At 65.7% G+C, this 26,978-nt stretch overlaps 2 protein-coding genes across 5 annotated transcripts in view; one reads left to right on the top strand and one right to left on the bottom strand.

Annotated features, from left to right (window-relative positions):
• POLRMT (RNA polymerase mitochondrial) overlaps positions 1 to 23,259 on the top strand; it is a 24,006-nt gene extending 747 nt beyond the window's left edge. Inside the window, exons 3-22 of one of the 4 annotated variants that reach the window (XM_072029193.1) lie at positions 611 to 1,293; positions 1,657 to 1,787; positions 2,323 to 2,509; positions 2,950 to 3,099; positions 3,248 to 3,415; positions 3,744 to 3,914; positions 4,564 to 4,803; positions 4,983 to 5,762; positions 6,310 to 6,432; positions 8,250 to 8,372; positions 9,261 to 9,440; positions 9,696 to 9,782; positions 10,076 to 10,189; positions 10,933 to 10,985; positions 11,233 to 11,331; positions 11,536 to 11,608; positions 12,088 to 12,170; positions 12,700 to 12,770; positions 13,555 to 13,612; positions 23,249 to 23,259. In XM_072029193.1, coding sequence (XP_071885294.1) covers positions 611 to 1,293; positions 1,657 to 1,787; positions 2,323 to 2,509; positions 2,950 to 3,099; positions 3,248 to 3,415; positions 3,744 to 3,914; positions 4,564 to 4,803; positions 4,983 to 5,762; positions 6,310 to 6,432; positions 8,250 to 8,372; positions 9,261 to 9,440; positions 9,696 to 9,782; positions 10,076 to 10,189; positions 10,933 to 10,985; positions 11,233 to 11,331; positions 11,536 to 11,608; positions 12,088 to 12,170; positions 12,700 to 12,770; positions 13,555 to 13,604 — 3,566 coding nt within the window. In that variant the 3' untranslated portion in view covers positions 13,605 to 13,612; positions 23,249 to 23,259. Of the gene's footprint in view, positions 1 to 610; positions 1,294 to 1,656; positions 1,788 to 2,322; positions 2,510 to 2,949; positions 3,100 to 3,247; positions 3,416 to 3,743; positions 3,915 to 4,563; positions 4,804 to 4,982; positions 5,763 to 6,309; positions 6,433 to 8,249; positions 8,373 to 9,260; positions 9,441 to 9,695; positions 9,783 to 10,075; positions 10,190 to 10,932; positions 10,986 to 11,149; positions 11,332 to 11,535; positions 11,609 to 12,087; positions 12,171 to 12,699; positions 12,771 to 13,554; positions 14,236 to 23,248 lie in introns of those variants that run through there. The other 3 variants (XM_038169142.2, XM_038169141.2, XR_005261297.2) reach the window with 3 other exon arrangements.
• On the bottom strand, positions 14,778 to 26,978 carry HCN2 (hyperpolarization activated cyclic nucleotide gated potassium and sodium channel 2). Its single transcript, XM_038168963.2, has 8 exons — positions 26,503 to 26,978; positions 20,963 to 21,386; positions 19,213 to 19,374; positions 18,187 to 18,405; positions 17,772 to 17,918; positions 17,249 to 17,489; positions 16,896 to 17,060; positions 14,778 to 16,607 (listed from the first exon to the last, which is right to left on the bottom strand). The coding sequence occupies exons 1-8, from the start codon at positions 26,961 to 26,963 to the stop codon at positions 15,676 to 15,678; spliced, it is 2,751 nt and encodes a 916-aa protein (XP_038024891.2). The 5' UTR covers positions 26,964 to 26,978; the 3' UTR covers positions 14,778 to 15,675.

Raw genomic sequence — 26,978 nt, 5'->3', positions numbered from 1 at the left:
CGGTGGCCTGGGAGCTTTTATAGGAGCCTTCCCGTTCCGTGTAGCCATAAGGAAAAGATTTGGGACTGGAAATGCTCACAGCCTGCTGAAGGATGTGGGCTTCCCACAGACCTGCTGGCTTTCCTGAGCACGTTCTGCCCTGTCCCAGTACCTGGAGGTCCCCCCAGCCCACATCGAGTCCCTGTGATGTGCAGGGTGGTCCTAGGGGGTGGTGGCAGAGCCCCTCACAGGGCGTCCGAGGGCCCTGCAGGCTGGGGAGAACTCTCCCTGCAGAGAGTTCCAGCTATGGGCGCTCTGCCCGGGTGAGCTGAGGGCATGAGGTCCTCGGGGGGAGGCCCAGTGAAACGGCCCAGCAGCAGGTCAGGGTTAGGTGGGCGTGAGCGGCTGCCTTGCTCCACGTGGTGCCGTTTTTTGGCTCCTCCTGACCCTGGGACAGGCCACGGCTTGGAGCTGGACCCCAGAGAGACCCCGGGCAACGCGCTGCTGGGGCAGGGCTGGGGGGCAGGGAGAGGAGAAGCCCTCGCGTGGTGCCTCTTCCCCGTACCCTCCTTTCCGAGCACCTTGCTGCGCCTTGTGGCGCTTCACCTCTGCCCCGGCTGTTTCCCTGCAGTGCTGAAAGCCCGAGTGAAGCAGCTCCAAGCCTCCCCCGGCCCCGAGGTGACGGTGAGCAAAGCGGAGCTGGCACCGCTGCGGATGGGCAGGCAGCAGGAGCCCCCAGCCCTCAGGCAGAGCGCCGCGAGCCCGGCCCAGCCCAGCAGCTGGGTGGAGAAGCTGAAGAGGGAGATGTACGTGCGGCAGGCCAAGGTGGAGAGGAAGCTGTCCATCGCGGCCTCCAAGATGACTCTGGTGGGCCAGGCCAACGCCAAAGTAAAGGTGAAAGCAGTTCCGAGCACCAAAGTAAAGGTGAAGGCGGTTCCCAACGCCAAAGTAAAGGTCAAGGCAGTGCCCAAGCCCAAAGCCAAACCCAAGGCCACGAAGAGCCCCAAGGAAACCAAAGTGGCTGTGTGGAGCCAGGGCCACGCCGGCCCCAGCAGCGCCTGCAGCAAGCCTGAGGTGGTGGAAGTGAAACAGGACGTGAAAGCAGAGAAAGCCCCGAACGTGCCTGAGAAAAGAGAAAGCAACCACCAGAAGATCATGCAGCAGACCATCCAGTCTAACCTAGAGTGCCTCCTGTGCTTGCAGCAGCCGGAGGAGGCTGAGAGGCTGCTGCTGCTGTGTCACAGCTCCCCCATGAAGAGAAAGCTGCTGACCATCGGCGCGTACAACATCGTGATGCGCAGCTGGGCAAGAAAGGTGTGGGGCCATGGGGTGCTGCCCGGGCTGGGCTCGGCCCTGTGGTGCTGGGCTTTCCGAGAGGCTGAGGGGAGGGCTGTGCTGGCTCGGGGGGAAGAGCTCCGTGCTCGTAGGAGCAGTAGTTGCACTTTGATTTCTGTTTGTCACGCTGCCCTCAGTGATTTCAATTTGGGAGAACTGGGTTCTGCGAGGGGTGGAGCTGGGCTGAGGCCCCCGCTGGCTGCGAGGTGAGGTGACTCTGAGGGGGGGGAGAGCACGGGGCAGCACGCACGGGGCTGGGCTGGACAGGGAGCAGGGGCGTGGAGCTGCGATGGCAGCATTCAGTGTCAGTTTTCCACAGCCTCCTCTCCTTCTCATCCCCAGGGCTGCCTGCACCGCCTCAACCGGGTCCTCTCCCTGCTGGAGTCCGCCGGCCTCCGCCCCAACCTGGACTCGTACGCGGCGGCGCTGGAGTGCATGGGCCGGGGCCAGGCGTGCACCAAGATCATCTGGAGGTGAGGCACGGGGCCCTGGGGCGGGCTGGCAGCTCCCCGGCCGGGGCTTTGTCAGATCCCGGGGGCAGAGGAGATCTGGGAGCAGAGAGCTGTGCACGGGGGGTACCCGCTGCCCTAGGGCGGTGCAGGTACAGCACCTGCAGGGTTTGTCAGCCCCCTGCGTGTGTTTTCATGCAGCTCTGTGCTGGCTGGCGTGGGTCTGAGGATGGGGGAAGCGGCTGCTTTTTTCCCTGGCCTCACAGAGGCGGTGGAGACCAGCAGTCAGCTTCCACACCCGTGTGGAGGAGAGAGCTGCCCGCTCAGCAGCAGCGAGGGCTGGGGGGGGATGGCTGAAACCTGAGGCTGGTGACCTTGTGGGGGACGGGCTGCGCTCTGCAGGCAGCTGGGAGCCTCAAAAGGGAACGTCCCCAATGGCTTCTCTGTGCTCAGTCTTCTCTTGACAACCTTTGTTCCCTGCCTCATGGCATGCAAATTTCCATCAACACACAGCACGGGCCCCCAGGGAAGTTTAAACCTCTTACCTGCCCCTCCTCAGGTGTGTGCAGCAGCTGAAACAGGATGGCTTCCACGTGGATGAGCTCTTCCAAAAGTGCCTGTTTGAGGGAGATGAGAAGGAGACGGTGCTGAGGGCCATCAGGATCGTGCAGCCGGACTACCAGCTGCCCCCTGCCCCCAAGCCTCAGACCTGCAAATCTGCTCTGCTCGACAACTTCTACTCCAAAGTAAGCCGCCGGGTGGGGGTGGAGGTGTTGGAGGTGGCCACACGGCGCTCACACGTCCTCAGGGTGCGTTCGGGTCCAGCTCAGGACTGTGGCATGGGAAGAACTTTGCAGCCTGCTCTCTGCTCTCCAGCCAGCGCAGTTCATCAGGCAGCAAATTGTTCCGAGGGAGTAAAAGCCCTTCCAGCTGCCTCACAGAGGAACAGAGACACCGGGGGCTGGTGGGGGGCCTGTAGGACCTGCACATGCCAGAAGGGTTTCCTGGCAGCGCTTGGCTACCGGCAGGAGCAGCACAGCCCCTGGAGAGGCCTCTGAGCCCAGGCTCCCTGGAGCTTGCCAGCCAGAGACCCCAGACCTCCGGTCCCAGCTGCCTGCCTCTGGCAGCACAGGCACCTCTTGGCCTCCTCTGGCTCCTGGCGCTTACTGCCTCGCTCTCGTTGCAGGAGAAGGTGGTGTCCTACCCCAAGCTGGATTTCTCTGTGCAGGAGCTGCGGGAGCGCTTCCAGCAGCAGCTGGAGATGGAGCTGAACAGCACCATCACCATCCAGTCGGTGGAGTCAACCAAACCGCTGACCCCGCAGGCCCTCAGAGCGGTAAGCTCGGGGTGCCTGGGGCCGCGTGTCGAGGGCTGGGGGCGGTGCAGTCCTTGGGGCTGGCACGGCCCCGCGGGGTCCTGTGAAGGGGGCAGCTCCCTGCTGGTGCCCTCTGACCGCAGCGGGGCTTCTCCCCTTCCTGGTGCAGCGCAAGCAGCTGGCCGCCCTGCGCGCCCAGTGGCGCGGGGCCATCCTCCAGGCCCTGCAGAAGGCGAAGCACAACATGTCCCAGAAAAGGACGATGTCAGGGTACAACAGCCTCTACCCCTATCTGTGCCTGCTGCCCGATGAGGAGTACGTGGACATCATGATGCAGGTAGGAGCCTGCCCTGACCCCGCAGAGACACGTGAATGGGGCCTCCTGGGGCTCCCACAGGGCTCTGATGTCCCAGTCAGGGCTGCAGAATCAGAGCACGAATCTCAAGGTTTGCCCAGGCTGTTAGACGTGGGCCCTGTCTGCTCCCTCTGCTGAGCAGCTGTAGCAGCCCCGCTCTGTCCCTGAGTGTCCTTCCTCATGTGCTCAGCATCACGGGAATCAGCATTTTTCTGTGCTCCCCGCACAGGGACTTTAACTCCTGCTTTCTTTCTGCTCCGTCTTTCTGCTCCTCCCTCCTGAAGTCCCTCTTTGCCTTCCCCTTTCTCAGATCCTCAACACGCTCTCTCCGCAAGGAGAATCCCTGTCTGTCCTAGCCAGGGAGCTGGGCTCCAAAGTCTACGACAGATACCTCACCCAGAGGAAGCTGCACAGCCGCCAGCTGGAGAAGGTGCAGGAGATCTACCAGGACTACATCCACCTGCTGGCGAAGGACAGCCAGGTGGGTGCTCTGCAGGCCCGTGGGAGCAGAGCAGAGGTGGGGCTGGGCGCTTTGTGTGGGTGCCCCTCACACCCACAAGGTCAGGTTGTGGTGCTGCAGGGGCCATCAGAACCTCCAGGGCCCCGTTTTGTGGACCCCGGCCCCACGATGAGGGTCAGGTTGCTTCTGGCAGGGCTGTGGCTGTTCCTGAAGGCGTGACCTGAGCACGGCTGACCACTGGGGGCCGTGCGTCCCGCACGGAAGAGCTCTGGGCTGGAGCAGGGTGCGATCTGCAGGGCAGGGCAGGAGAGGAGATGGGCACCAAGGCCACGGGTGTGGGCAGTGAGGGCACGGTGAGCGGGGTGCTGGCAGAGCCACGGGCCTGGGGCACAGCAGAGGCAGATCTGCAGTTTGGGGGGCAGGGACGGGGGTGGGCATGGAGATGTGGCTGGGAAGGGTCTCACAGGCCAGGCCAGGGGCACTGCAGCAGAAGCAGATTCTCCTTGTTGGCCTCAACCACAAAAGCAGTCCTTCCCCACGGAGCCCTGTCAGGCAGGAGCTCACAGAGTCCTTCTCAGAGCCACGTGCAGGGTACAGAGGTCACATCCAGCTGAACTGGAGCGTGGCTGCCCCCTCCAGCTGACTCGACTTTTTGTCTTCCCCCTGCCAGCCTGGGGAGTACTTGCCACGGGAATACTGGGAGAAGCTGGTGGCAGAAGCTGGCTACGGCCCTTCCCTGAGGCTCAAGGACTGCAGCTGGCCGTACGTGCTCCTGATGCGCCTGGGCGTGTACCTGCTGGAGATCCTGGTGCACTCCGTCAAGGTGCCCAGGAACACCCTCAAACCCCGCTTGGAGTCCAGGCTTATCCCCGTCCTCTACCACATCTACTCCTTCCGCAGCAGCTGGCAGGTGAGCCTCGCCCCCGGGGGGTCACCTCTGTGGGGGCTCTTGCGGGGCCCTTTCCCTCCCCGATGTCTTTCTTTCTCTGAGGCTCCAAGGAGCATCTGGGTCCGTCACTTGCTGACTGACCACACTCTGCCAGGTTTCCCCCTGCTGCTGTCCCTCACCTCTCGGATTCTCTGCCCCAGGTCGGGCTGATAAAGCCCCACCCCATCTTCTCCCAGCTCGTGTCAGACGCTGCAGAGACCACGCTGACCTTCAGCTCCTCCGTCATGCCCATGCTGTGCCCCCCGATTCCCTGGACTTCCCCCCACTTCGGCGCCTTCGTGCTGAGCGACACCAAGCTGATGCGCTACGTGGACGGGGCCTTCCAGCACCAGCAGCTCCTGGACCAGTGCCCCCAGGTGAACCTCCACCCCGTGCTGGACGCCTTGAACCAGCTGGGCAACTGCGCCTGGAAGATCAACCAGCCGGTGCTGGATATAATCATCTCCATCTTCAACGACAAAGGCAACGAGAAGCTGGACATCCCGCCGCCCCTCTCCGAGGCCCCCAAGCCCCCGGTCACCCCCGGCAATTCCTCTGCCTGGCACAAGTCCCAGAAGCACGAGCTGCTGCTGTGCAAGAAGAAGGCGGCCGAGATGCACAGCCTGCGCATGGACGCGCTCTACAAGCTCTCCATCGCCAACCACGTGAGGGACAAGGTCTTCTGGTTTCCTCACAACATGGATTTCCGCGGCAGGACCTACCCTTGCCCGCCGTACTTCAACCACCTGGGCAACGACGTCACCCGCGCCATCCTGCTCTTTGCGGAGGGCAGGCCCCTGGGCCCAAAGGGCCTCGACTGGCTGAAGATCCACCTCATTAACCTCACGGGGCTGAAGAAGAAGAACAGCTTGCAGGAGCGGCTGGGTTACGCCAACGAGATCATGGAGGAGATCCTGGACTCTGCCGACCGCCCGCTGACGGTGCGTGGGAAGCGGCCGGCGGGGCTCTGCCTGCCCTCACGGCACAGGGCTGGGACCTGGAGCCAGAGGGGAGCAGCTCGGGCTGCAGCCAGCCCTGGGTGGGTTGGGGGTCACCCAGTGAAACGATGAACGGAAGAGCAGGAAAGCTCGTGCTGGTTTGAGCCCAAACGGGAGTTGTTCCAAACATGCTAAGAGAAAAAGGCATCGGTGTCCTCTGATCTCAGAGGAGACTTTAACTGTCCCTCTTCTCTAGCATAGCTTCTGGGAAGTAAAGTAAAAAGGAAATCAGATCAATTTTGAACCAGCAACATTTTGAAAGATAATTCTTTAAGGGGAAAAAGCAGAACAAAGCATTGCAGGTTTCCTAAGTACCGCCTTTCTGTCTGTAAACACCGTGGAATATTGTGGAAATAACACTTCCCCACGGAGGCATGGTGAGGAGGTGCCTTGCGTGGTATTTCCTGAGAGCCCAGAGGCTCGCCTCCTGCCTTTGCTGTGGGGTGCCACAAGAGCACTGCCTCCTAGCAGCGCGCTCTCCTCTTCCCAGGGCAGGAAGTGGTGGATGAACACCGACGAACCCTGGCAAGTCTTGGCATGCTGTATGGAAATCGCCCAAGCCTCGAGGTCCCCGGACCCAGCGGCCTTCGTCTCCCATTTCCCGGTTCACCAGGTGGGTGCCGGGGGTTTGGGGGCCGGGCGGGGAGCTGGGGCAGAGCCCGGGCACCCGGGTGCAGCACGGCCAGGCCCTCTGAGGTGGGAACACAGCCCACAGGCATCTCGATCTGAAAGCTCCAGCAACGCGCTGCCGCCCGCAGCTGTGAAGGAAGCGGTTGAGGGAGGTGCTGCCCCACCTGCCCCGAGGTAACGGAGCCCGGCCGGGGCTGGATCCCTGCCTGCAGGGCTGCTCCTGCCCTCCAGCTGCAGGGTGCGGACCGGGAGCTGCCCTGCCCCAGGCTGGCAGGGCCGTGGGTAGTGCAGGCAGCTCCCGCCTGCTCCGAAGGGCTCGAGGCTGCTCTCGGCCGGGGCACGCGGAGGCTTCAGGGGTCTCTGAGGACAGAAAGCAGCTGTCCCCTGCGTTCCCTGCTGTGTCTCTGGCCCCAGGTGCCTGTCCCCACCCAGCCCCAGATGTGCTCTAGGTGGGGCTTGCCCAGTCGCTCAGGTGCTGCTGGTGTCTGGCAGTGTCCGTCCCTCTGTCTGTCCGTCCCTCTGTCCGTCCGTCCCTCTCTGCTTGGGAGGGGCCAGGCATTGCCCCCCACACCCAGCTTCAGCCCTTCCTCCTGCTCCATCCCAGCAGATCTCCAGCCCTCCTGCCCACCAGCTCTTTACCTGCACTGATAAATTCCCGTGCTGTATGGAGACAGGGATTGATTCTTTTCCTGGTGAGAGGGGTTTGCTCGTTTGTCTCACCAGAAGATCGGATGGCCCTAATGAAGCGTGGGGGGAGGACGGGGGGGTATTCTGCTCCTAGCTGTGGTCCGGAATATGCATGAGACTGTCCAAAGTGAGGGGCTCTGATGATTCTGTTATGACAACAAAAGATCAAGAGAGCAGCTGGGGGTGTGCGGAGGGTGCAGGGGATAAAATTCAAGCAAGGACTCTTCCTGGAGGGCACCGGAGTCTGCTTCCACCTGAGTCATCAGCGCTGGGCTAACAGCGGCGGCTCCTCTGCAGCAGCGGGGCTGCTGAAGCCGTGTCAGCTCTGTCCTCCAGCGTGCTGCACTGCAGGGCCTGGGGGGGAGGCGGTGGAGGAGGAGAGCTGCCCCTGCCGCAGGCTGCCTCGGAGCAGGGGGAGCAGGGACAACCCCGGGCAGGGGCACAGCTCCTGTGAGCAGCTTCACCTGGCGCTGCCTGGGGGCAGCGGCGCCTTCCAGCACTGCCCTTCGGGTGCTGCCTGCCCCGTCCTGGCTGATCCTGGTCCCAGGAGGGCCGTGACAAATCAGTCTGTGTCGGGCTGCGGGAAGGGCTGCTGGAGCTGGGCTTCTGCTCCAGGAGGAGGGGCGGAGAGGCCGCGTGGCTGCAGCTGCTCAGGCAGCTGTGGGCTTGTGCAGGGGTCGTGGTTGTCCCTGCCTCTGCCCCTCTCCGGTCCTGCTCCCGGGTTTTCTGAGATCTGTTGTGACTGCCGGGTTGTGGGGCCGCTTTTAGCATCCCAGACACATTTGCTGTTTTCCAAATTTTCTGTTTTTTAATGTTTCCATGGAGCTGTCTCTCTGAGAAGTTGGGGGGGTGCAGTGTGAGGCGAAGTTTCCCTTTTTCTTTTTTTAAACCCGATAGGCAGCAGGAGTTAGCGATGAGATCCAGACAGGAAAGCTGGCAGAAGGGGGATGGAACCCGGCACTGCTGGGAGATCAGCTGCAAACCTGCCCACCGGGGGGAGGAAGCAGCAGCCACCCTCTGGAGCCAGGGGTGTCGGTGGTGCTGAGCGGCAGCGGGCGAGCAGGACGCCGTCCCCGTGCTAACAACTCCTTTCCCTCCTCTCTTCCCTCACAGGACGGCTCTTGCAACGGCCTGCAGCACTACGCAGCCCTGGGCCGGGACCTCATCGGTGCCATCTCTGTCAACCTGATGCCCTGCAGCGTCCCCCAGGACGTGTACAGCGCGGTGGCCCAGCAGGTGAGGCGTGGAGGGGGCACGTGGAGGTGTCCTGGACCTGCTCTGCCCCTCGTTGCACGGAGTCAGCGCAGCTCCAGCAGAAAGGCTGGGATGGGACCAGCGCGTGGAGGGCTGGGGCAGCGTGAGCTGGGCAGAGGCAGGATGGCCCCAAACGGGGTCACTGCAGCGGGGTCGGGCTGGAGAGCTGTCCCCATCCACGTGGCTGTGAGAAATGCCTGGGGTTTCTGCTCCCCTTTGCTTCTGAATGAAATCTGGGAGGAGCGGAGAGGTGGAGGAGAGCAGGGAGTGTTCCTCGTCTCCTGCTAACAGCTGGCCGGCCTGCAGGCTATGGGATTTTCTTCGTTTGAGATGGGTGGGAGGGAGGGGGAAGGGATTCAGCCCTTGGCCCTGCTGCCAAGATGTCAGCTTTCTTGGCAAGACGAAACGAGCCCGCTGGGGAGCGTGCGAGCCCTGCCAGGCATCCAGTGGGCGCTGAGCCCCTGGCTCTCCCTTCTAGAAACCACCACGTTTCAGGGGCAGCAGCACACCTGCGCCCAGGAGGGGCCTGCCTGGGCTGCACGGCTTGCTCAGAGGTCCCTGCGGGGTGGCAGGGGCAGCACAGCCCGAGTGTGGGGCTGCGGGGCCACAGCTCTGCTGAGGCAGCAGGGGAAGGCTCCGCTCCCCGCAGGCCCTGCAGCACCCGGCTGCCTCCCGATTCTGGCAGCAGATGAGCTCTGTTAGCCAGGGCAGGCGAAGGTGGGCCGGGGGGTGCATGCTGATTGCTCAGGCCAGGCAGTGTGGGGCTGGTGGGGGGCTCACGGCGTCCCCCAGGCTCCCCCAGCCACGGAGGGGTCCTGGGCGAGCACAGCTGGGGGGTGGTGCTGAGCCGCAGGGCGCTCTGCTCCCCAGGTGGAGGAGTTTCGGAAGAAGGACGCTGCAGAGGGGCTGAAGATCGCCCAGGTGCTGGAGGGCTTCATCAGCCGCAAGGTGGTGAAGCAGACGGTGATGACGGTGGTGTACGGCGTCACGCGCTACGGCGGGCGGCTGCAGATAGAGAAGCGTCTCAAGGAGATCGACGAGTTCCCCGAGGTAGCCTGCCCCCCCCGGCCTCCCCGCAGCACCCTCCTCGGCTCAGCCCCTGCCCGTCCTGCAGGACTGCCTCCTGCCCTGCTCTCTGCTTGCCCTCCCGAATCTCAGCTGGGTGCGTGGGGCTGAGCCCCCGGCCCTGCAGGGGGGCTCTGGGGGAGAGCTGGCTGCCAGCGCTTGTGGGTGCCAAGGGGTGTGTGGCTTTGGGACTTCTGCTGCCCCTTTGCCTGCCCCTCATTCTGCCCCCGGTCTGTGCAGGAGTACTTGTGGGAAGCATCTCACTACCTCGTGAGACAGGTGTTTAATGGCATCAAGGAGATGTTCTCAGCCACTCGAGACATCCAGGTAAGACGCCTCTCGCCTCTCCCTTTTCTTCGTTGGTCCACCCAAAGGTAGAGCAGGGGGGCGAGGAGCTCTGTGGGGAGAGCTGCTTCTGCAGGGCCCTGGCCCAGGGAGGATCCTCCCATCCCAGCCCAGGGGTGTGGGGCTGTGCCCAGGGCAGATCCAGGCTCCCCAGTACGTGCCGGGCTGTCCCAGTCTGCGGCAGGAGGCCGGGCTTGCCGGTGCTGGGAGGGAGCGGGGTCGGCCGCTGCCTGCACTAACTCCAGCCTCTTTCTTCCCCTTTCCCCCCCCTCAAGCACTGGCTGACGGAGAGCGCCAAGCTCATCGCCCAGTCGGGACAGACAGTGGAGTGGGTCACCCCCATGGGGCTCCCCATCGTGCAGCCCTACTATCGGGTCCGGTCCACTGTGGTGAGTGTCTGGTGGCAGAGCTGTGTCCCCTCGCCCGTCCCTCTGCCGCAGGGGGGAGCGGGGAAGGCGCAGCAGGGCTGGGGGCAGCGAGCTGAAGGCTGGCGGTGCCTGTGGGTGAGGCTGCAGAGCCCGCAGGGTGCCTGTGTGCAGGCGCCTCCTCCAGCCTCACCGCGGGCACTGGAGCGTGGGGTGGGCTGCGGGGGAGCTGCCGCTCCCGTCCCACTCCGGCAGCTGGGGCTCAGGCCCCTTCCCCACTCTGCAGAGCTGCGGAGCTGTGGAGCCGTCCTCGGGGCTGGCGTGATTCAGCCTCTCTGCTCTCGCCTCCCACACGCTGCTGCACTGACTCACGGCTCCCCGGCCTCTCCCGTCCCGTCCTCAGTCCTCACAGCCGCCCTCCGGTGGCCTCAGCTTGGCTGCGTGGGGGGGTGCAGGCGGGTGCCTCCCACCTGCAGGAGCTCTTCTCAGCCCCCGCAGGGTGAATCAGCATCTCCATCGCCCTTGGCAGGGGTGAAGGATGCTCGCCAGCATCCTCGGAGGGGCGGCAGGCAAGGTGCCACTGGGGAGCGATGGCTGCCGCAGTGCCCGGGGTGCCCCACAGATGTCCCCGTCCGGCAGGGCCCTTCCCTGCAGCGCGTGGAGCACCTCACTGCTCCGCTCCCCTCTGCAGAGGCGGGCGGCAGTGCTCAGTGCCTCGTGCTGGCTGGGCAGCCTGGTGTGACAGCCGATCCCCTTTCTTCCTGCAGCTGAATTCCAACATGCAGAACCTGAGCGTGAAGAGCTCCGCCAACACCAACCAGTAAGTGTGAGCCTGCGCTCTGCACCGAGTCCCCGACGCCCAATTCTGTGCTTTGGGGACAAAACCTTCCCTGCCAGTGTGCCGAAGCTGCTGGTACTCCCCTGAGCTGCGGAGAGCCAGCTGGAGGAGCTGGGGCCCTTCAGGGCTGCCCCCATCAACCCCAGGTCTTGGCTGGCTCTGCCCTGGCTCTCTCACCCTGGGCCCTGGACGTGCCCCAGCTCCTCCCGTGTCCCGCTCTGTGCTGCAGGAAGCCTGACACAGTGAAGCAGAAAAACGCCTTCCCGCCCAACTTCATCCACTCCCTGGACTCGACGCACATGATGCTCACGGCTCTGCACTGCTTCAGGTAGGCGCCGGGGCGGAGCAGGGCTGGGAGGAGGCAGCAGGGCAGGGCCGGGCAGCTCCTGGGGGCCACCTCTCTTGGAGGGCTTCAGGCCCTGTGCGGGGAGTGCCCTCCACTTGTGCCAGCCCCAGGGTTTCTGTGGGGTAGGGAACAGCGCAGAGCTGGGGCTCCCAGAGCTGCCTCACAGCACCTTCTGCTGCCTCCCAGGCAGGGGCTGACCTTCGTCTCAGTCCACGACTGCTACTGGACTCACGCGCTCACTGTGGACGTCATGAACCAGGTAAAAGTGTCCCGAGGCCCCCGTGAGCAGGGATCTTGCTGATCTGTCCTCTGGGCACTTGCCAGCCCTTGCCTCCCCTGGGCTTCGCTCCATAGGCGCATTGGCTTACCCAGGCAGGGTGAGCCTGGCTGCTTGCTGGTGGCTGCAGCTGACTTCTGGGTGCCGCAGGCCCCCTCTTGCCACCCTTCAGGGAGGGTGGAGAGCAGCACAGAGCAGAGTCAGCGCCTCTGTCCTGCCCTGGGCTCTTCTGAACTGCTGCAGGGCTGCTGGGCGATGGATCAATAAACGGGGCTCGGCCTCTGCTTCCCACCTCCCCGCACTGATTCCCTTCACCCTTGTCCAGCAGCCTCCCCCCCTTTCCCACTCCTGCCTGCTGCTTTCCCTCCTCTCGCCCCTGACCTGTGTTGGCTGAGGAGCGCTGAGGGGAAGGAGGGGAAAACGCCTCTTAACCTGCGCCTCACCATTGCTCCCTGGACCAGATCTGTCGGCAGCAATTCGTGGCTCTGCACAGCCAGAAGATCCTGCAGGATCTGTCCAAGTTCATGCTGAAGAAGTACTGCAGGTACTGCTTGGCCACGGGTGGCCCCCAGTCCGCTCCCTCCTCCCAGGTCCCTGTCCCACGGCTGCTCCCAGGCTGTGCCATCTCCCCGGGGGCTGATCCCACGGGACGTTCTGCTTCCTTCCCAACTGACACCCAAGTTGTCTTAGACTTCGGTGTGAAACTCGAGGCGTCTGCATCCTTCTGCTGCATTACTGAAGTGGGATTCAGTGCTTGAATCCCTCTGTGGGCCTGGGGCGGGCCTTGGTTTCCCCATGAAGGAGGCAGGAAGATGAGCTGGGGTCACCCAGCGTGCAGCCCTCGGTTATCGCCGTGGAGTTGGGTGAAAGGAGACGTCCCCAGCTCTGGGGAGCACCTGCAGCTGTCTCAGTCCCCGCCTGAGGCTGCTGTGGCAGGCGCTGGGCTCCTGCTGCCACAAGGCGCAGTGTTTTGGATGACCTGAAGCCAGTTTCAGGTCCCGTACTGGTGGGTGGAAGAGGGCGCCTGTTCTCCCAGAGCTGCCTGTGACTCGCTTTCCTTCTGGTTTGTCCAGCCCCAGCGAAGACAGCAGAGCCCCTTGGCAGAAGAAGCTGATGGAGCAGCTGTCGAGTGTCCCCGAGACAGGTAGGAGCACAGGATGGGAGCTGCAAAGCTCGGAAACTGTTTGAAAACAAGGGGAAAGAGCTGGGGAATGGCCCTGGAAATGACTGAATGTTTGTGGCATCCAACGTTGGACTGCTGAGGCTCCAGGCTTGCCAAAGGGGTCCCCAAAGATCCATTTTTCCTGCCCGTCCTGGACTGCAGAGCCCGCAGACAGCACCTCTTGTCATTCCCCAATGGCCCCTGCCTTGCCCAGAGCTTTTCCTCTGGGATTTGCCCCGGCTTGACCCAGCTCCTGCTGTCCCCCGTCCTGCTGCTCTTCTCCCATCTGTTCCCAGCCACAAAGCATTTGCCTGGAGATGGGAGCGAGGAACTGAGCGCAGTAATTGCCAGGATCTAGATGATATCCACGCAATGGGATTAAGGCAATTAGTTTAACTCCTCCTAATCTCCTAGCCGTGCTTCTGCCAGGCCATCTGGCTAAACTTTGCCCTGCCTTTGTGGCACAGCAGAGCCCAGCGCAGCGCTGCTGAGCAGCCGCCGTGCTCGGCCCCAGAGGCAGTCGGTTTGTACCGAGGGGCCACGTCTGCCCCTCTGCCTTCTCTTCCTTGCTCCCAGCTGCCCGTTCCTCCGCTGCCCCGGACATGCAGGGGGCCGTCAGTTCCACGTGGGCCTCTGTGAGCCCACCACGGGGGCTGAGCTGAAGCCGTGCTCTGCAGCAAGCTCGGGACAGCTCTCTCCCAGTTGCCTCATCACCATGCCCTGACCCTGCTCTCCTCTCACCTCTGGTCTCCCTTGCTTCCCGCAGGGGAATTCAACCTGACGAAGGTGATGGATTCCACTTATTTCTTCAGCTGAGCCCCAGCGGCCCTGCACCACCTCTGGACTTTGGCTGCCTTGGAGCCTGGGGTAGGCGCTGGCTGGGCTCTTCTGTGCTCGTGGGGAAAGGGAGCGGCTGCCAGCCCACCAAGACACCCGCACCACATGGAGATACTGGGGCAAACTGGGGCTCCTGGAGGAGCGCAGGGGGCTGGTGGGGATGGGGTGGCTGCGCTATTCGCTGTTACTGCCTGGCAAGGGGAGAGGAGCTGGAGAGGGCAGCGAGATCTCGTGTGGGGTCACGGGATTAGACGGGGTTGGTGCATCCCTACTGCTGCTGCCAGCTCCAGAGCTGGCCTGCCTGGTGCTTGTGCTGAAGGTGCTGTCCCCACTGTGCTTCTCTTCAGCTGGAGGGCTGGGCCCCTGTCCCCAGGGGTAGGAGGGTGACGTGGCCCTGACACGAGCCTCCCCCTGTGGGGTGGGTGCTGCTCTGTGACCAGGTCCAGCCACCGGGCACTGTCACAGCTCCTGCTGTAGCACAGCCCCTGCAGCTCCCCGCACTTCTCCAGGGCTGTGTTTATGTTCTGCTCATTGGGTCTCAGGTAGGGGAAGAAAACCACTAACGGGGGTGGAAGTGTACGATACTGTAAATAAAATGGTTTTTGAAACATGGGGTGGAAAGTTTGTCCTTCTCCCCACCTTTACTTGGAGTCTGAGGGCCGCCTGGGCTCTCCCCTCCTGGTCCTCCTGCTGTCACCGTGCTGCCTGGTGGGGGTTCGGTTCTCTGGGGCCTGTTGCATCCTGGTACCTGCTTTGCAGCAGAAGGGGATGCAAAACTGTCCTGCAGCCCTTGCTGTTGGAGCTGGCAGATTGGTGAAGCTGGAGTGGGGCCGGCCTCCACCCAGGGCTGCTTGTGGCTGCTCCCTGCAGTTCTGGCCAGGAGCCTCCTCTGGCCTTCCCCCCCTCCACCCTTCTCCCCTGGGGCTGTGTCTTTGTGGCCCAGCTCCTGCAGCCCGGCTGGAGGTGAGGAGTGCTGGGAGGCGGCTTTTTGGCCGCGGCCCTTTGCTCTTTAAAGGACAAACCTGCCTCCTGCAGCCCGGCCTGGGGCTGTGCCCGCTGGCAGGGCCCGAGCGCCGGGAGCAGGGCCAGGAGCAGCCGGAGCCGCGGCAGGGCGGGACGGAGGCGAAGGAGAAGCAGAGACGGAGACGTGCGTAGCTCTGTCAGGTGCTGACGTTTATTGCACGGGATGGGCTGGATGGCAAGGTGGGCGCTGGGAGCTGTCCCCCCAGCTCTGCGGGGGCAGGGGGCGTGTGGCCCCTCGCTCGGGGGGCGCTGCATACATTCAGTGTGGAAGGCTCCAGCGTGCCGGGCTGTGCCCGCGTGCACCCACGTTCACACCTCCGCCATCCCTCGGGGCACGCGTACACACGGGCACGCGGTTCCACGCGCTGTGTGCGCCTTCCCCGGCCGGCCAGGGGAGCCCGGCACTGCCTCACTGGCAACTGCCCCTGGGGCTCCCCAGGGCTCGGCTCCCCCAGCTCCAGGGAGCGGGGGGGAGCTCGCCCCCAGCCCCAGCCTTGGGCTGGCACCGGGGGCTGGTGTGTGCGCGGGGGCTCGCAGTCCCCAGACCCCACAACTTACCTCCAGTCCTCGACCGTCACCCCTCGCCATCGCTCTGTGGGAGGGGAGGCAGGGACGGGCGGCGGCGCTGGGGCTGGCCAGCGTGCCTTAACCCCCGGGGAGGTGTCCTGCGGATGCACACATACAGGTTTGTATTCAGGTCATAGATATCATATACAGCGTTGATCACAGGGGACGATGCAGCTGTGGCTTCTATGGGGCAGCCGGGGGCAGTGGGGCACCCCTGCAGGGAGCAGGAGACGGGGCCAGACTTTGGTCGGACGGAGCCCTCAAACCCCCCACCCCCGGTGGGAGGAAGCCGGGGAGCGGGGCTGGAGGTGGCCGAGGGGGGTGGAGGTGCCCCTGGCGTGGACGCCTTGGTTGGGGATGTGCGGGCTGGGAGCGGCGGGCACAGGGCTGGCCGCCCACACCGCGGCCCCCCCGGCGCACCCGTCCCCACGCCCGCCTGGCAGCCGGTGCGGTGCGGAGGTCACAAGTTGGAAGACAGCCTGGATTTGGCAGGGTCCGTGTCGGGCGTGCCGCCCACCGAATCCTTGCGGGTGGCCCCCGAGTCCTGCTGCAGGGCGGGCGGCCCCGTGGGCACCGGGTGGGACAGGGCCCCCCGCGAGGAGGCCGGGCCCCGCAGCCCGGCCGGGGGCGCCGAGCCTGGCGAGGCGGCGGCCGGACCCCCGGCGATGGAGGCGCAGGACTCGCGCGCCGAGGCCGGGGGGCTCTGGGTGCTGCCGGCCGCCAGCCCGTGGGGCAGGGAGGGCTGCGACGCCGACAGGGGCCGCGAATCCTGGCTGAGGCTGCTGGTGTGCAGGGCCTGTGTGCTTTTGTGCACGGCCAGCCGCGGGGGCAAGCCGGGCGCCTGCTGCTGGCTCAGGGAGAGCTGGGAGCCCAGCTGCCCCTTGGCGCCTCCGTAGGCGAACGTCCGGCTGGCCAGCGGGCTTTGGGACGGCGGGCTGGCGGCGGCGAGGGCGCCGGCGGAGGCGGGCAGGGCGGTCGGCGGCGCCTGGTCCTGCGAGGGCGACGGGTTGGCGTGGGGCGTGGGGGGCTGCGGCTGCTGCGGGGGGCTCTGCTGCAGCAGCACCGGGGAGACAGCGAAGGGGCTGGGCACGGCCTGGGCGTACTGCAAGCGGTGCATCATGCGGGGCGAGCCCAGCGCCATGGAGCCCACCAGCGGGCTGGCCATCTGCGGGCAGAAGCTCATGGCCACGGCTTGCTGGAGGGTGGCGATGGCGGAGGTGACCTGGGGCTGCACCGGGCTGTACATGGCCGTGTGCTGCTGCAGCTCCGCCTGCTGCACCATCTCGCGGTCGTACTTGACGATCTCCTGGATGATCTCGTTCTCCTGATTGTTGAAGACGCCCGAGTTGAGGTCGTGCTGCACTTTGTGAAGCAGGATCGAGTTCTTCTTCCCTGCAGGAGGAGGGACGGGGCAGGGAGAGCGATGAGCTCCAGTGCTGGGGCTGTGCTGGGCCCCTACCCCAGCAAGGGCTGTCCTGGCCCCTCACCACCCATCCCCGTGGCCACCTCCACGCGCTGCCACCCCTCATCCAAGCACCCCACAGGGTCCCTGCACCCCGGAGTCCCCATCGCGCCCCTTCGGCTGTTTGCCCCCCAGGGCACAGGGACAGGCAGCACCGAGGAGCAGCGGGATGTGGCAGCAGGAGGGTCCCTGCGCCCCTGCAGCCCCCAGAGCCCTACCAATGCGGTCGAGGCGGTCGATGGCCACGGTCTCGAAGGCCCGCCTCATCATGGGGTACTCCTCCAGCACCTCGTTGAAGTTGTCCACGGAGAGCGAGTAGAGGCGGCAGTAGGTGTCTGCCCGGACGCTGGCTGTGCGCCGGCCGCGGGTCAGCAGGCAGATCTCTGGGGAGGGGAGGTGCAACGGTGCCAAAGCCAAAACCCCGCCAGCAAGTACTGGAAACGGGGCTGGGGGGCAGGGGGCAAGGGGCAAAAGCCACCAAGCCCAGGGGATCCCAGGACAGAGTGAGTATCCTGGGGCCTCTCACAGACCAAGGAGGGGGGGGCCAGGCTCAGGACCCCCAGGAGCTCACCTCCAAAGTAGGAGCCGTCGGAGAGTTTCATCTCCTTGTTGCCCTTGGTGAGGATGCTGACCACGCCGTGCTGGATGAAGTACATCTTCTTGCCGATGGTGCCCTCGCGGATGATGTAGTCGCCCGGCTGAAACACCTCAAACTTCAGCTTGGTGAGCATCGCTGTGACAAAGTTGGGGTCCGCGTTGGCAAACAGCGGCATCGAGGCCACCAGCTTGCGGCAGTTGAAGTTCACGATTTCCTGCAGGGAAGGAGGGGAGGAAGCAGGTGAGGAGATGGGACACGGTCCCCAGAGGCTGGCTCACACTCGGAGGTGTCAGCACACACAGACACAATCGTGCAAGGACTCAGCCACACTCGGAGCTGCAAAGCCAGAGCCAGAGGTGTGCGCGGGTCCTGCAGGAGCGCTGGGACCTGCAGCCCCCTCCATGGCTGGGAGCAGGGGGCCCCTGACCACGGGGGGGGGGGTCAGGGCAGTGGCCCCTTCCTCCCAGCTGCCGCCCTCCAGCCCCCAGGACCATACCTCGCGCAGGGGCTCGTTGAGCTCCCCCAGGATGCTGTCCTCATCAAACATCTTGCCCTGGTAGCGGTGCTCGTAGTAATCGTGGATCTTCTGGCGGAAGTCGGCGGGCAGCTTGTGGAAGGACATGTACTGCTCCACCTGCTTGTACTGCGCGGACAGGGAGGGCGGCAGCGTCAGCCAGGTCAGGGTCCTGCACTGCTGGGTCCGGCCCCACCGCCCCGTCCACAGCGGGCAGAGCGGCCCCAGCCCCAACCCCTGCCCTGGACTCAGCCCCGGCTGTACCCGGAGCCCTCGCCCTGCTCGGCTGCACCCGCAGGCAGCCATGCACCAGGGGGGCTGCACCAGCCGGGATGGCACAGGACAGGAACCGTGGTCCCAGTCCCACCCAGTCCCACCCAGTCCCACCCAGCCCTACCTTCTCCTGGTACTGGCGCCGGGAGGAGTCCAGCGACTGGATGAGGGCCGTGGCGTGACCGATGAACATGGCGTAGCAGGTGGCCCCCACGATCATGCTCAGCATCGTCAGCCAGATGTCCGTCATGCTCTCGGGCGCCTGCTTCCCGTAGCCGATGCAGAGCATGTGGCTCATGGACTTGAAGAGGGCGAAGGAGTACAGCTCGCTCCAGGAGTCGTTCTGCAGCACCGAGAGCGCAGCAGTCAGCCCGGGGGCGCGCAGCTGGGAGCACTCGCACACGTGGGTACCAAGCGCGGCCCTGGCTCTGCTGGCAGCTCCCAGCAGCGCTAAGCAAAGTGATTTTTGTTGTTTGTTTGTGTTTTTTTTTTTTCCTGTCTCACCGTGCAGGTGAGATCCAAACAAATCCAAACACCAGGCACCGGCTGGGTTGGCAGCGGTCCCGCCGCGCTCTGCTCCCTTCACAGCATCCACCAGACTGGAGGGTTTCTGCACCTCGCCGTCCTGCCTGGCTTCGCTGCGGCTCGCCAGCCGTTCTGGCTGTGTTACACTGCTCTGCAAACACGCAGAGCCCCTGCAAAGCGCCGTGCAGGGCCCAAGCCCCAGTGGCCGGGCATCTCACAGCATTTGGGGGTCCCTGCCCAGCTGGGGATGGGGCGGGCAGGGGCTGCAGGGCTGGCAGAGCACAAAGCGTCGGTTCCCCTCGAGAATGGACGTGGCAGGGAAGAGGAGCGGGAGATGGGGAGCAGAGGACGGGCAGGAAGGTAGGCAGGGAGGGAAAATAGCACGGGGATGGAAACGCAGCAGAACGGAAGGGATGAATGGGGAGGGCAGGAGGAAGATGAGCCTGTACCAGGGCTGAGATTGCAGGGAGCAATTAGCAGCGTGTCCCATTATTTATTAATAGCAGCTTTGTTGCTAATGAGAAGGGGATGGAGGCAGGGGACAGGGGCAGAGCCACATCAGCATCTTCCTCCTGCTGGCGATCGATCCCTCCCCATGTCCTGCGAGCCGCCGCGCAGCACTCACCACCATCCCGTTGATGGAGACCCAGCAGTTCTGGGGGAAATCCTGCAGCATGGGCACGAGGAACTGGAGGCAGCCGTCCCAGTGGCACAGCAGCAGCATCATGCCGATCAGGTTGATGATCCTCATCACGGCGCTCGCCAGGTCGTACGTCATGTGGAAAATCTGCAGGGGCCGGGGCACGAAGGCGGCCACATGAGTGCAGGACCGGGACCGTCCCGGCCAGCCCCTGCAGCACAGCCCCGTCCGCCCTGACACCGATGGGGTCGGGCACAGAGGCAGGACACCGCCCGCACCCTGCGGCACAAGGCTCAACGTGCACGGCCTCAGCCCAAACAGCCACCACCGGCCCCGGCCCCCCAAGGCAGCCGCGCTCCTGCCGCCCATTTATAGCTGGCGGGGGGCCTGCGAGCCGCAGCGCCGGGGAGCGCGGGTGGCTGCGGGCTTTGATCAGGATAAGGCGGCTCGTGGAGCTCCTGGGGGAGGAGGGAGCGGGACCGTGCCTGGGCTCAGCACGAGGTGGCTTTGAAAGAGACGGCACAAGGTGCCCCCGGCTGGGGTGGGTGCAGGGGGAGCTGTGACCATGGGTGCAGGGGGACCCGGCCCTTGTGGCTGCTCCTTGCCCTGCGCCCTCACTACCCCGAGCCTCCCGCTCACAGCCTTGCCTGTCCCCAGTGCCTCTCTCCCCTGGGCACACAGTGGGGGAAAGGGAAAAGGTCTTAGGACTTGTTCCTTCTCCTTTAAAATGTTTTTTTTTTTTTTTTTTTTTTTTAAGTTGAATTCAAGAAGCAAAAAAGCAGTAAAATTAAATAACTCCCCTCCCAAGTCTTCCTCCTGCTGCAGCTACAAGGCTGGAGCCCCACAGCATCACACCGAGCAGCCGGCACAGCGAGGGCACAGCAAAGGCAGGACAAGGGCACAGCAAAGTCACAGCAGCCTCCGCACCCAGCCCTGGGGTCTGAGGCTGCTCATCCCAGCACGGGGGGGGGGGGGCACTGGGAGCCGGGGCTGGCAGGAGGTGCTTACGGCAGATCCCAGCCCTTGAGGTGGGCGCAGCAGGCTGGGATGTGGGGCCTGGGGATGAGGAGGGTGTGAAGGCAGCTCCCCCCCCCCCCCCCCCCCCCCCCCGGTACGCACACAGAGCCGGCGCCGTGCTGCAGCGAGCACCTGCACGGCCGCAGCCATCGGGGCTGGCAGAGGCTCAGCCCACGCACCGCAGCCACGCGGCGAAGCCGAGCACCCGCAGCCAGGCACCAAGGCACAGCCCCTGCAGCCCCTGCAGCCCCTCCAGCGTCCCGCCTCCCCCCCTGCCCTGAGGCCGGCGGCTCCTGCGGCGCCTGCAGCCCCCTGGGGCACCGGTGGGGAGGGGGCAGTGGGAAGGAGCCCCCCGGCTGCAGGTGGGGTGCAGGAGGATGCTGCTGGTGGGCACGGGGCGTGGGGTGCTGTCACCCACGGGGTGTCCACATGGACGGACGGACAGACACACACATGTGCACACACACACACACACGTGTACTCACACACACGTGTACACACGTGCTGCAGCGAGCTCAGACGGTGCCCACGTCCCGGTGTCACAGTGGGGACACGGGAGGACACCGCCAGCTCTTGGCCCCCACCCGCCCCCAAGCTCGTGGGACTGTTCCCATTCTCCATCCTGGAGATGATGCCGCAGAGACCCCCCCGCTGATGGTTTGGGCTCCCCAAGCCCCCGGAGGGGTCCGGGCCGGTCCCCCCCCCCCCAGCCCGTTACCTCCTCCCACTGGTGGATGTAGCGGATGAGGCGGGAGAGGCGCAGGAGCCGCAGCAGGCTGAGGATCTTGGTGAAGCGCACGATGCGCAGGGCGCGGGCGGTCTTGTACACCTCCGAGTCGATGCCCTTCTCCACGATGAGGAAGACGTAGTCCACGGGGATGGAGGAGACGAAGTCCACCACGAACCAGGTCTTGAGGTACTTCTTCTTGATCCGCTCGGGGTCCAGGATGATCTCGGTGTTGTCCTCGATGACGATGCCCGTGCGGAAGTTCAGCACCAGGTCCATCAGGAAGAAGGTGTCGGAGACCACGTTGAACACGATCCAGGGCGCCGTGGTCTCCTCCTTGAAGAAGGTGATGCCCACGGGAATGATGATCAGGTTGCCCACCATGAAGAGCAGCATCGTGAAGTCCCAGTAAAACCTGGGGGAGGACGGAGGAGCTGGCACCCCGCGGCCCCCCCGGGACCCGAGCAGCACAGCCCCACGCCCCTCCCAGGCACAGCCACGTCCATGCATGGCCCCGTCCGGTCCCCAGCGCCGTGACGGGTGCAGGACCCTTGTCACTGTCACTGAGCCCCTGGGGACGGCCCCCCCGCTGTCACCCCAGGCAGCACAGCCATGAGCCTGATCCTGCGGGCCCGGGTCCCGGGGGGGCTGCGCAGGTGCAGGATGAGGCCCGGGGCTGCGGGGGGCTCCTGGTGCTGTGCTCCAAGGGGGGGGGGGGACACAAAGCCGGGTGCTGGTGGGGAGACCCCTGGCCGGGGGGGGGGGAGCGGCTGGGGACCCCCGACCCCCCCACCAGCTGCGGGTGAGCGGGGCTGGCTCTGTGCCAACACCTCCGGCGGGGGGGGGGGGGACCCTGCATAGGGGGGGCACACGGCAGAGCCCGGCCGGGGGCGGGGGGGGGCTGCGGGAGCGGCCGAGCACGTACAACTGCAGCTGGAGCCAGCGCCGCCCGCAGCCGGGGGGGGCACCGGGGGGGCACAGCCGAGGGGGGGGCACGGCCGGGAGCCTCCGCACGTCTGCACCGCGACCTTCCCCAGCACCGGCAAGGTCACGGCAGGACCGGGTGGGGGGGAGGCCGGGCACGGAGCCCCCCGAGCCCCCGGGGCACCCCCGCACCCCCCCTGCCCTTTCCCAATGACACCGTCCCCGCGTGAGCCGCTGCCATGGCAACCGCGAGTGATGTCACCGCTGCACAGCCATGACGTCACACGCGGGGCCGGCTCCTGGGTGCCCTCCGCAAGCTGCCAGCCGGGGGGGGCACAGCTCGGCACAGCTCGGTGCGGCACGGCACGGCACGGCACCGCGCTCCCCGGGGAGCAGAGGGCACCTGGGGGGCACCGAGGCCCCCCCCGGACCCCCGGCAGGACCCCGAGGTGCCGCAGGGTGGCCGCAAGCCCCCCCCGGGCTCTTGCCAAGGCCCCCCCAGCACCAAGCAAGCCCCAGGGGAGCATCGGCCGTGCCGAGCCGTGAGGAGCAGAGAGCGAGGCACCGCGCCAGCCGGGCACTGCCCTGCACCGCCTCAGGAGCCTGCGCAACCCCACGGGGCCAGAACCGGGAGGACTGAGGGGGACAACGCGGCCCCCATCGCCCCCCAGCACACACAAACGGGGCTGAACCTCGGGCAGGCTCTTATGGGCCCGGCTGCGACACCGACACTTTGTTCCTTGGAGGGCAGCGCGTGCACGGAAGAAAAGATCCAACCCAGGCTGCTAAAAATACCTGAAAACAAATTAATTAGGATCCTTGCCCCCCCCTTACTTCTGACCTAGTTGAACCACAGCGATGGTGACAGGAGATGCTGAAGGCCTCTGAGCAGGGACGGCCGCTGGCCCCCTGCGCCGCTCACCCCAGGCCTGGCACAACAGCCCCAGCCGGGTGGCTGCGGAGCCGCGGCAGAGCCCAGGAGGGGAGGGCAGGGAGACCCTCGGACCCCTCCGGGTGGCAGAGCCCAGGCAGGACACTGGGGACATCCCCACTCAGCCCCATCTCCTGAGGACGGAGCTCTGGCGGCTCCTGGGGATGCCCCATCCACCTCTGTGCCACGCATCGCTCCCCGTCAGCCCAACCCAATCAACCAGGACGCTGCTGGGGCTGAGCGGGGGGCACCGCGGCCTGGCGGGCTTTGCGAAGTTGTAAGAAATACTCAGAGCCTAAAAAAACGAGGTCACGCACAGAAGTGGGTTAAGAAGCCACCTGCAGAAGTTCAGCCCCAGCAGAGGCAGAGCAGCGGGGTCGGTGCCAAACACCCGCGTGCACCCAAACCACGCGGCCGGGGCAAGCCAGCGGCGCTGCTCTCCCCAGAAGCCCCTCACCGTGCGGTCCCTGTGGCTGGGGCTTCAGGCTTTGCAAAATGTCAAGGACACAAACCTGTACAATCACCCCGGGACAGACAGCCCCAGCCTTTTTTCCCGATGAGTAAGCTGTGGCTTTTTGCCATCTCTCAGGTCTGCGTGCCCCACATTAATCCCGCGGAGTGGGCGCACGGTTCCCGTCACTGTCACCAGAGATAGCAGCAGCAGCGGGCTCATCAGCAGGCACCGGGCGGTGGCATTCACCGCGTCCCCGCCGGGAGCAGCGCCAGGCTGCCAAGCCCAGGACCCGCTCTGCGGGGCCACAAAGCAGCCGGGGCAGCCACCCGGGCGGCAGCAGCGCCACGGACGCGGCTTTCCCGCAGGAGGACAGCGGCAGCCAGGACCTGCACCTGCCCTGGACGCGTCCTCGCCCCACGCCGGGGCAGGGAGCACCTCCTGCGGGGCTCAGCCCCAGCCGCAGCGCTGCGGGTGCCGGGTGCGGGGTGCGGGGTGCGGGGGGCCGGGCTTGCCCGCGGCAGGCAGCCCCGGGGCCGTCACGGCACCACCACCACCGCCACTGAATCATCCCCTGCCTGCAGCTCGCATTACTAATGCAGCCGGCAGCTCCGGGCTGGAGCCTGCTTCCCGGGCTGGATCCTCCCTCCTGGGCTGGATTCCGCTTCCAGGCTTATGCAAGGCTCCAGTGGCAAGGGAAGGGGAAGGGATGGAGCGTGGCAGCAGTGCCCCTAACCCGGCACCCATCTCCCTGGGAAGCCCCGGCCCCGCTGCACGAGCCCCCGCGCTCCCTCTGGGTGCTGGCCTTGGGCGCGAGGCTTCGTGTCCCGCAGGGCACCGGCGCCTGCCCCCAGTCACTGCAAAGCTAGGGCTAGACACAGGCCTGATCCTGGCTCCAAACCCCGCTCCAGGAGCGCTACCCAGCTGCAGAAACACCAACAGAAACGACGGCGAAGTCAACGCTCGCCGTTTTTTCCTCCCATCACTAAAGACCAGAAGTGGAGAAGATGGACAAGGCGACTGAACGAAGCACCCAGGAATGAGGGTCTCTGCTCTACGTTGTCTGCTTCAGCCCACAATTTGCAAGGTTCTTTTACCAGGTTTGCAACTTGGGATCTCAACAGCCACCCGTGCGGCTTCCTAATAACTCAATATTTATGGAAATAGCGACTTTCCTTCCTGGAGCAAAGCATGCCCCTGAATTTCGCATGAATAATCACGGTGCTGCATCCAGGAGACAGGATCTCTAAATGACTCCTATTATGAAATGATGTCACGTATGCAGATGGGTAATGATTTTATCTTAAGATGGGAAAATGGGCTTTGCAGGGCAAATGCGGATGGGTTCATATCCATTAGCATTACTAGATAAATGATGTATATTTTTTTTAAGGCAGGAATAATGTGAAATACACAGACACATGTCCTAAACACGCAGGAGTGGAGTGGACTCCTCGCTGCTGGGCTCCCAGCCCTACGTTGAGCTGATCTTGTTTATTTCCACATTTGTAGACTGGGCTAATGCATTGGTTCTCCTCGCAGCTCCTCCCCGCTGAGCAGGGAACTCTTCTACGCCACTTGCAGCATCACAGCACGGGCAGCGGCTCTTCTCCCGTGGGTTTGGAGTCGTGGCAGAGGCTCCAGGAGGGGATGGAGCCGCAGCGGGACAGGGTGACCCCCCCAAGGTCGCCTGCAGGGAGGCCCCGTGCTCCAGCAGCACCGCGGCGCTGCCGGCTCCGCGTTGGCCATGGAGCCAGGCGGGCTCTCGCCCCAATGCGGTCAGCACGGGGCCTCATCGCCACGCCGCTCCCAAGGGTCCCGCGGCCGTGCGAGGTGAGCGGGGCACTCACCAGCTCCCCGGGAACCCCCACGGGTGGCAGGGGACCCTCCTGGCGCAGGGACACTGCGCTGGCTGCCACAGCAGGGACCGAGGAGCTCCCGCAGGAACAGCAACGCCCTCGTGCCCAGCTAAGGCCCTGCAGCAGAGCTGGTCCCCGACCGGGAACACGAGCAGAAACCTGCGTGGGCTCCCGACAGCAACGTCTGGTGCGAGGGTGAGGGACCCTGAGCGTGAGGTCAGCCCTGGAGAGGAGGCTGGAGGCCTCCGGCTGCTCCTCCACACGCCTCGGAAGATGCCAGAGCAGCACAGGAGCCGAGCACGAGGCCAGGACGCCGGAGCTGCAGGCGCTGGTCCCTGCCCCAAGCCTGCCTGGCCAGGACAGAGCCTCACCGCCCGCTGCCTCCTCTGCCCGGGGACCTCTGCGTGGCTGGGGTCTCACCCGCGGGCCCCGCACCCTGCACCCTCTCTCCTGCATGGGGGTGAAGCCCCCCTCAAGCGCTAAAAGAGGGGCAGAATGACTTGGGCCTGAGCCACTCGCTGCCTCCCGGCCCCTGGCAAAGGGCCCCCAGCCCCCTTAGGGTCACCACACCATGGCCCCAATCTCAGCCACCAGTCCCCAAATGGGCTGCGCCACTTGCCCCCAGTACGTCCCTCCTGGCAGCCCCCACCCAGCCCATTCAGCACCGATCTCTCCCCGGGGCTCAGAGGGGGCAGATGGAAAGGAGGGGGGCCTGCAGCACCTTTCTCCCAGCCGCAAAGGCTGGACCTTGGGGACCCGATCCTCCGAGGAGCGAGACGAATCCCTCAAACTCCTTGAATCTTAGGGATGGGATCTGGCCTCCCGGTGGGAAGGGGAACCTTGACAGAGCTCTGCAGGTCTCCCAGCCCAGGCCTCGGGGCCCTGGGACCCCAGAGCCAAGTGTGACTCCTTCCCCCATGACAGCTGCAGGGCCCAAAGCCTGGTGGGAGCCTCCAGAGCATCCTCGCTGGGCCGGGCCGTTCCGAGGCCCTGGGAAGGACAAGGGGATGCCCTTGGCCGAGCACCCGGCCCGGAGCGCAGCGGGCTCCCGGCACCCCCGGGTCGCTGCGCTGGGGAGGGGGGCGCCCGGCCCCAGCCCCTCCCCGCACATCCGCGGGCTGCGCCTTCCACCTCCAGCGCGGCTCAAGGTGCCCTCTCCAGGGCACGGCTCGGCCCGGCCCCGGCCGCGGGCCCCCCTCGCCCCCTCCCCGCCGCCGCCGGAGCCCCCCCCGCCCGGCGCAGCCCCCGCAGGGGCCGGGGATGCTCGGGGCCGGCGGCGCCGACCCGGGGTGGGGGCGCAGCCCCGGAGCCCCGGGGGCCCCGCGGAGCCCGGGCGCGGTGCGGGCGCCCCCGGCGCGGCTCGCACCTGAAGTCGCTGTAGGGGTGGATGATCCAGGCCCCCGCCGACTTGACGCGCTCCTGCTCCCGCTCCACCGCCTTCTGGGAGCCGAACATCCGCAGCGAGAACTTGTTGACGCCGGGCTGGAGCATGGCCCCGAACTGCCGCTGCATGAAGCTGGCCTGGCTCCCGCGGGCCTCCTCGCCCGCATCGTCGCCCTCCTCGGCCGCCTTGGCCCCGCCGGGGGATGCGCTGCCACCGCCACCGCCACCGCCGCAGGAGAAGGAGACCTTGGGCTCGCGGGGCGGCTCCGCGCCGGGGCTGCGCGGCGGCTCCCCGCGGCGGCACTCGCCGTTCGGGGACCCCTTCCCGCCGCGGCTCCGCGGCCGCCCCCCGGCCCCGCCGCCGCGCTTCGCCCCCTCGGCCGCCGCCGCCGCCTCCTCCTCGGCCGCCGCCTCCCCGCCCGCCGCGCCGCGGCCCGCCCGCATCCTGCCGCTGCCGCC

The sequence above is a fragment of the Anas platyrhynchos genome, chromosome 29, assembly GCF_047663525.1.
Source record: "Anas platyrhynchos isolate ZD024472 breed Pekin duck chromosome 29, IASCAAS_PekinDuck_T2T, whole genome shotgun sequence".
Lineage (NCBI taxonomy): Eukaryota > Metazoa > Chordata > Aves > Anseriformes > Anatidae > Anas > Anas platyrhynchos.
The sequence above is the reverse complement of the archived record's forward strand: the minus strand, read 5'-3'. Positions and strand labels throughout refer to the sequence as shown.

Bases quoted from the DNA above. Each gene is read 5' to 3' on its own strand.
- HCN2 (XM_038168963.2), bottom strand. From the start codon at position 26,963: ATGCGGGCGGGCCGCGGCGCGGCGGGCGGGGAGGCGGCGGCCGAGGAG. The intron at 19,375-20,962 runs GTAACGGGCTGG...CGGCCCCTGCAG, and splicing joins ACATCCACCAGTGGGAGGAG to ATTTTCCACATGACGTACGA. The intron at 16,608-16,895 runs GTAGGGCTCTGG...CTCCTCCTGCAG, and splicing joins CGACCGCCTCGACCGCATTG to GGAAGAAGAACTCGATCCTG.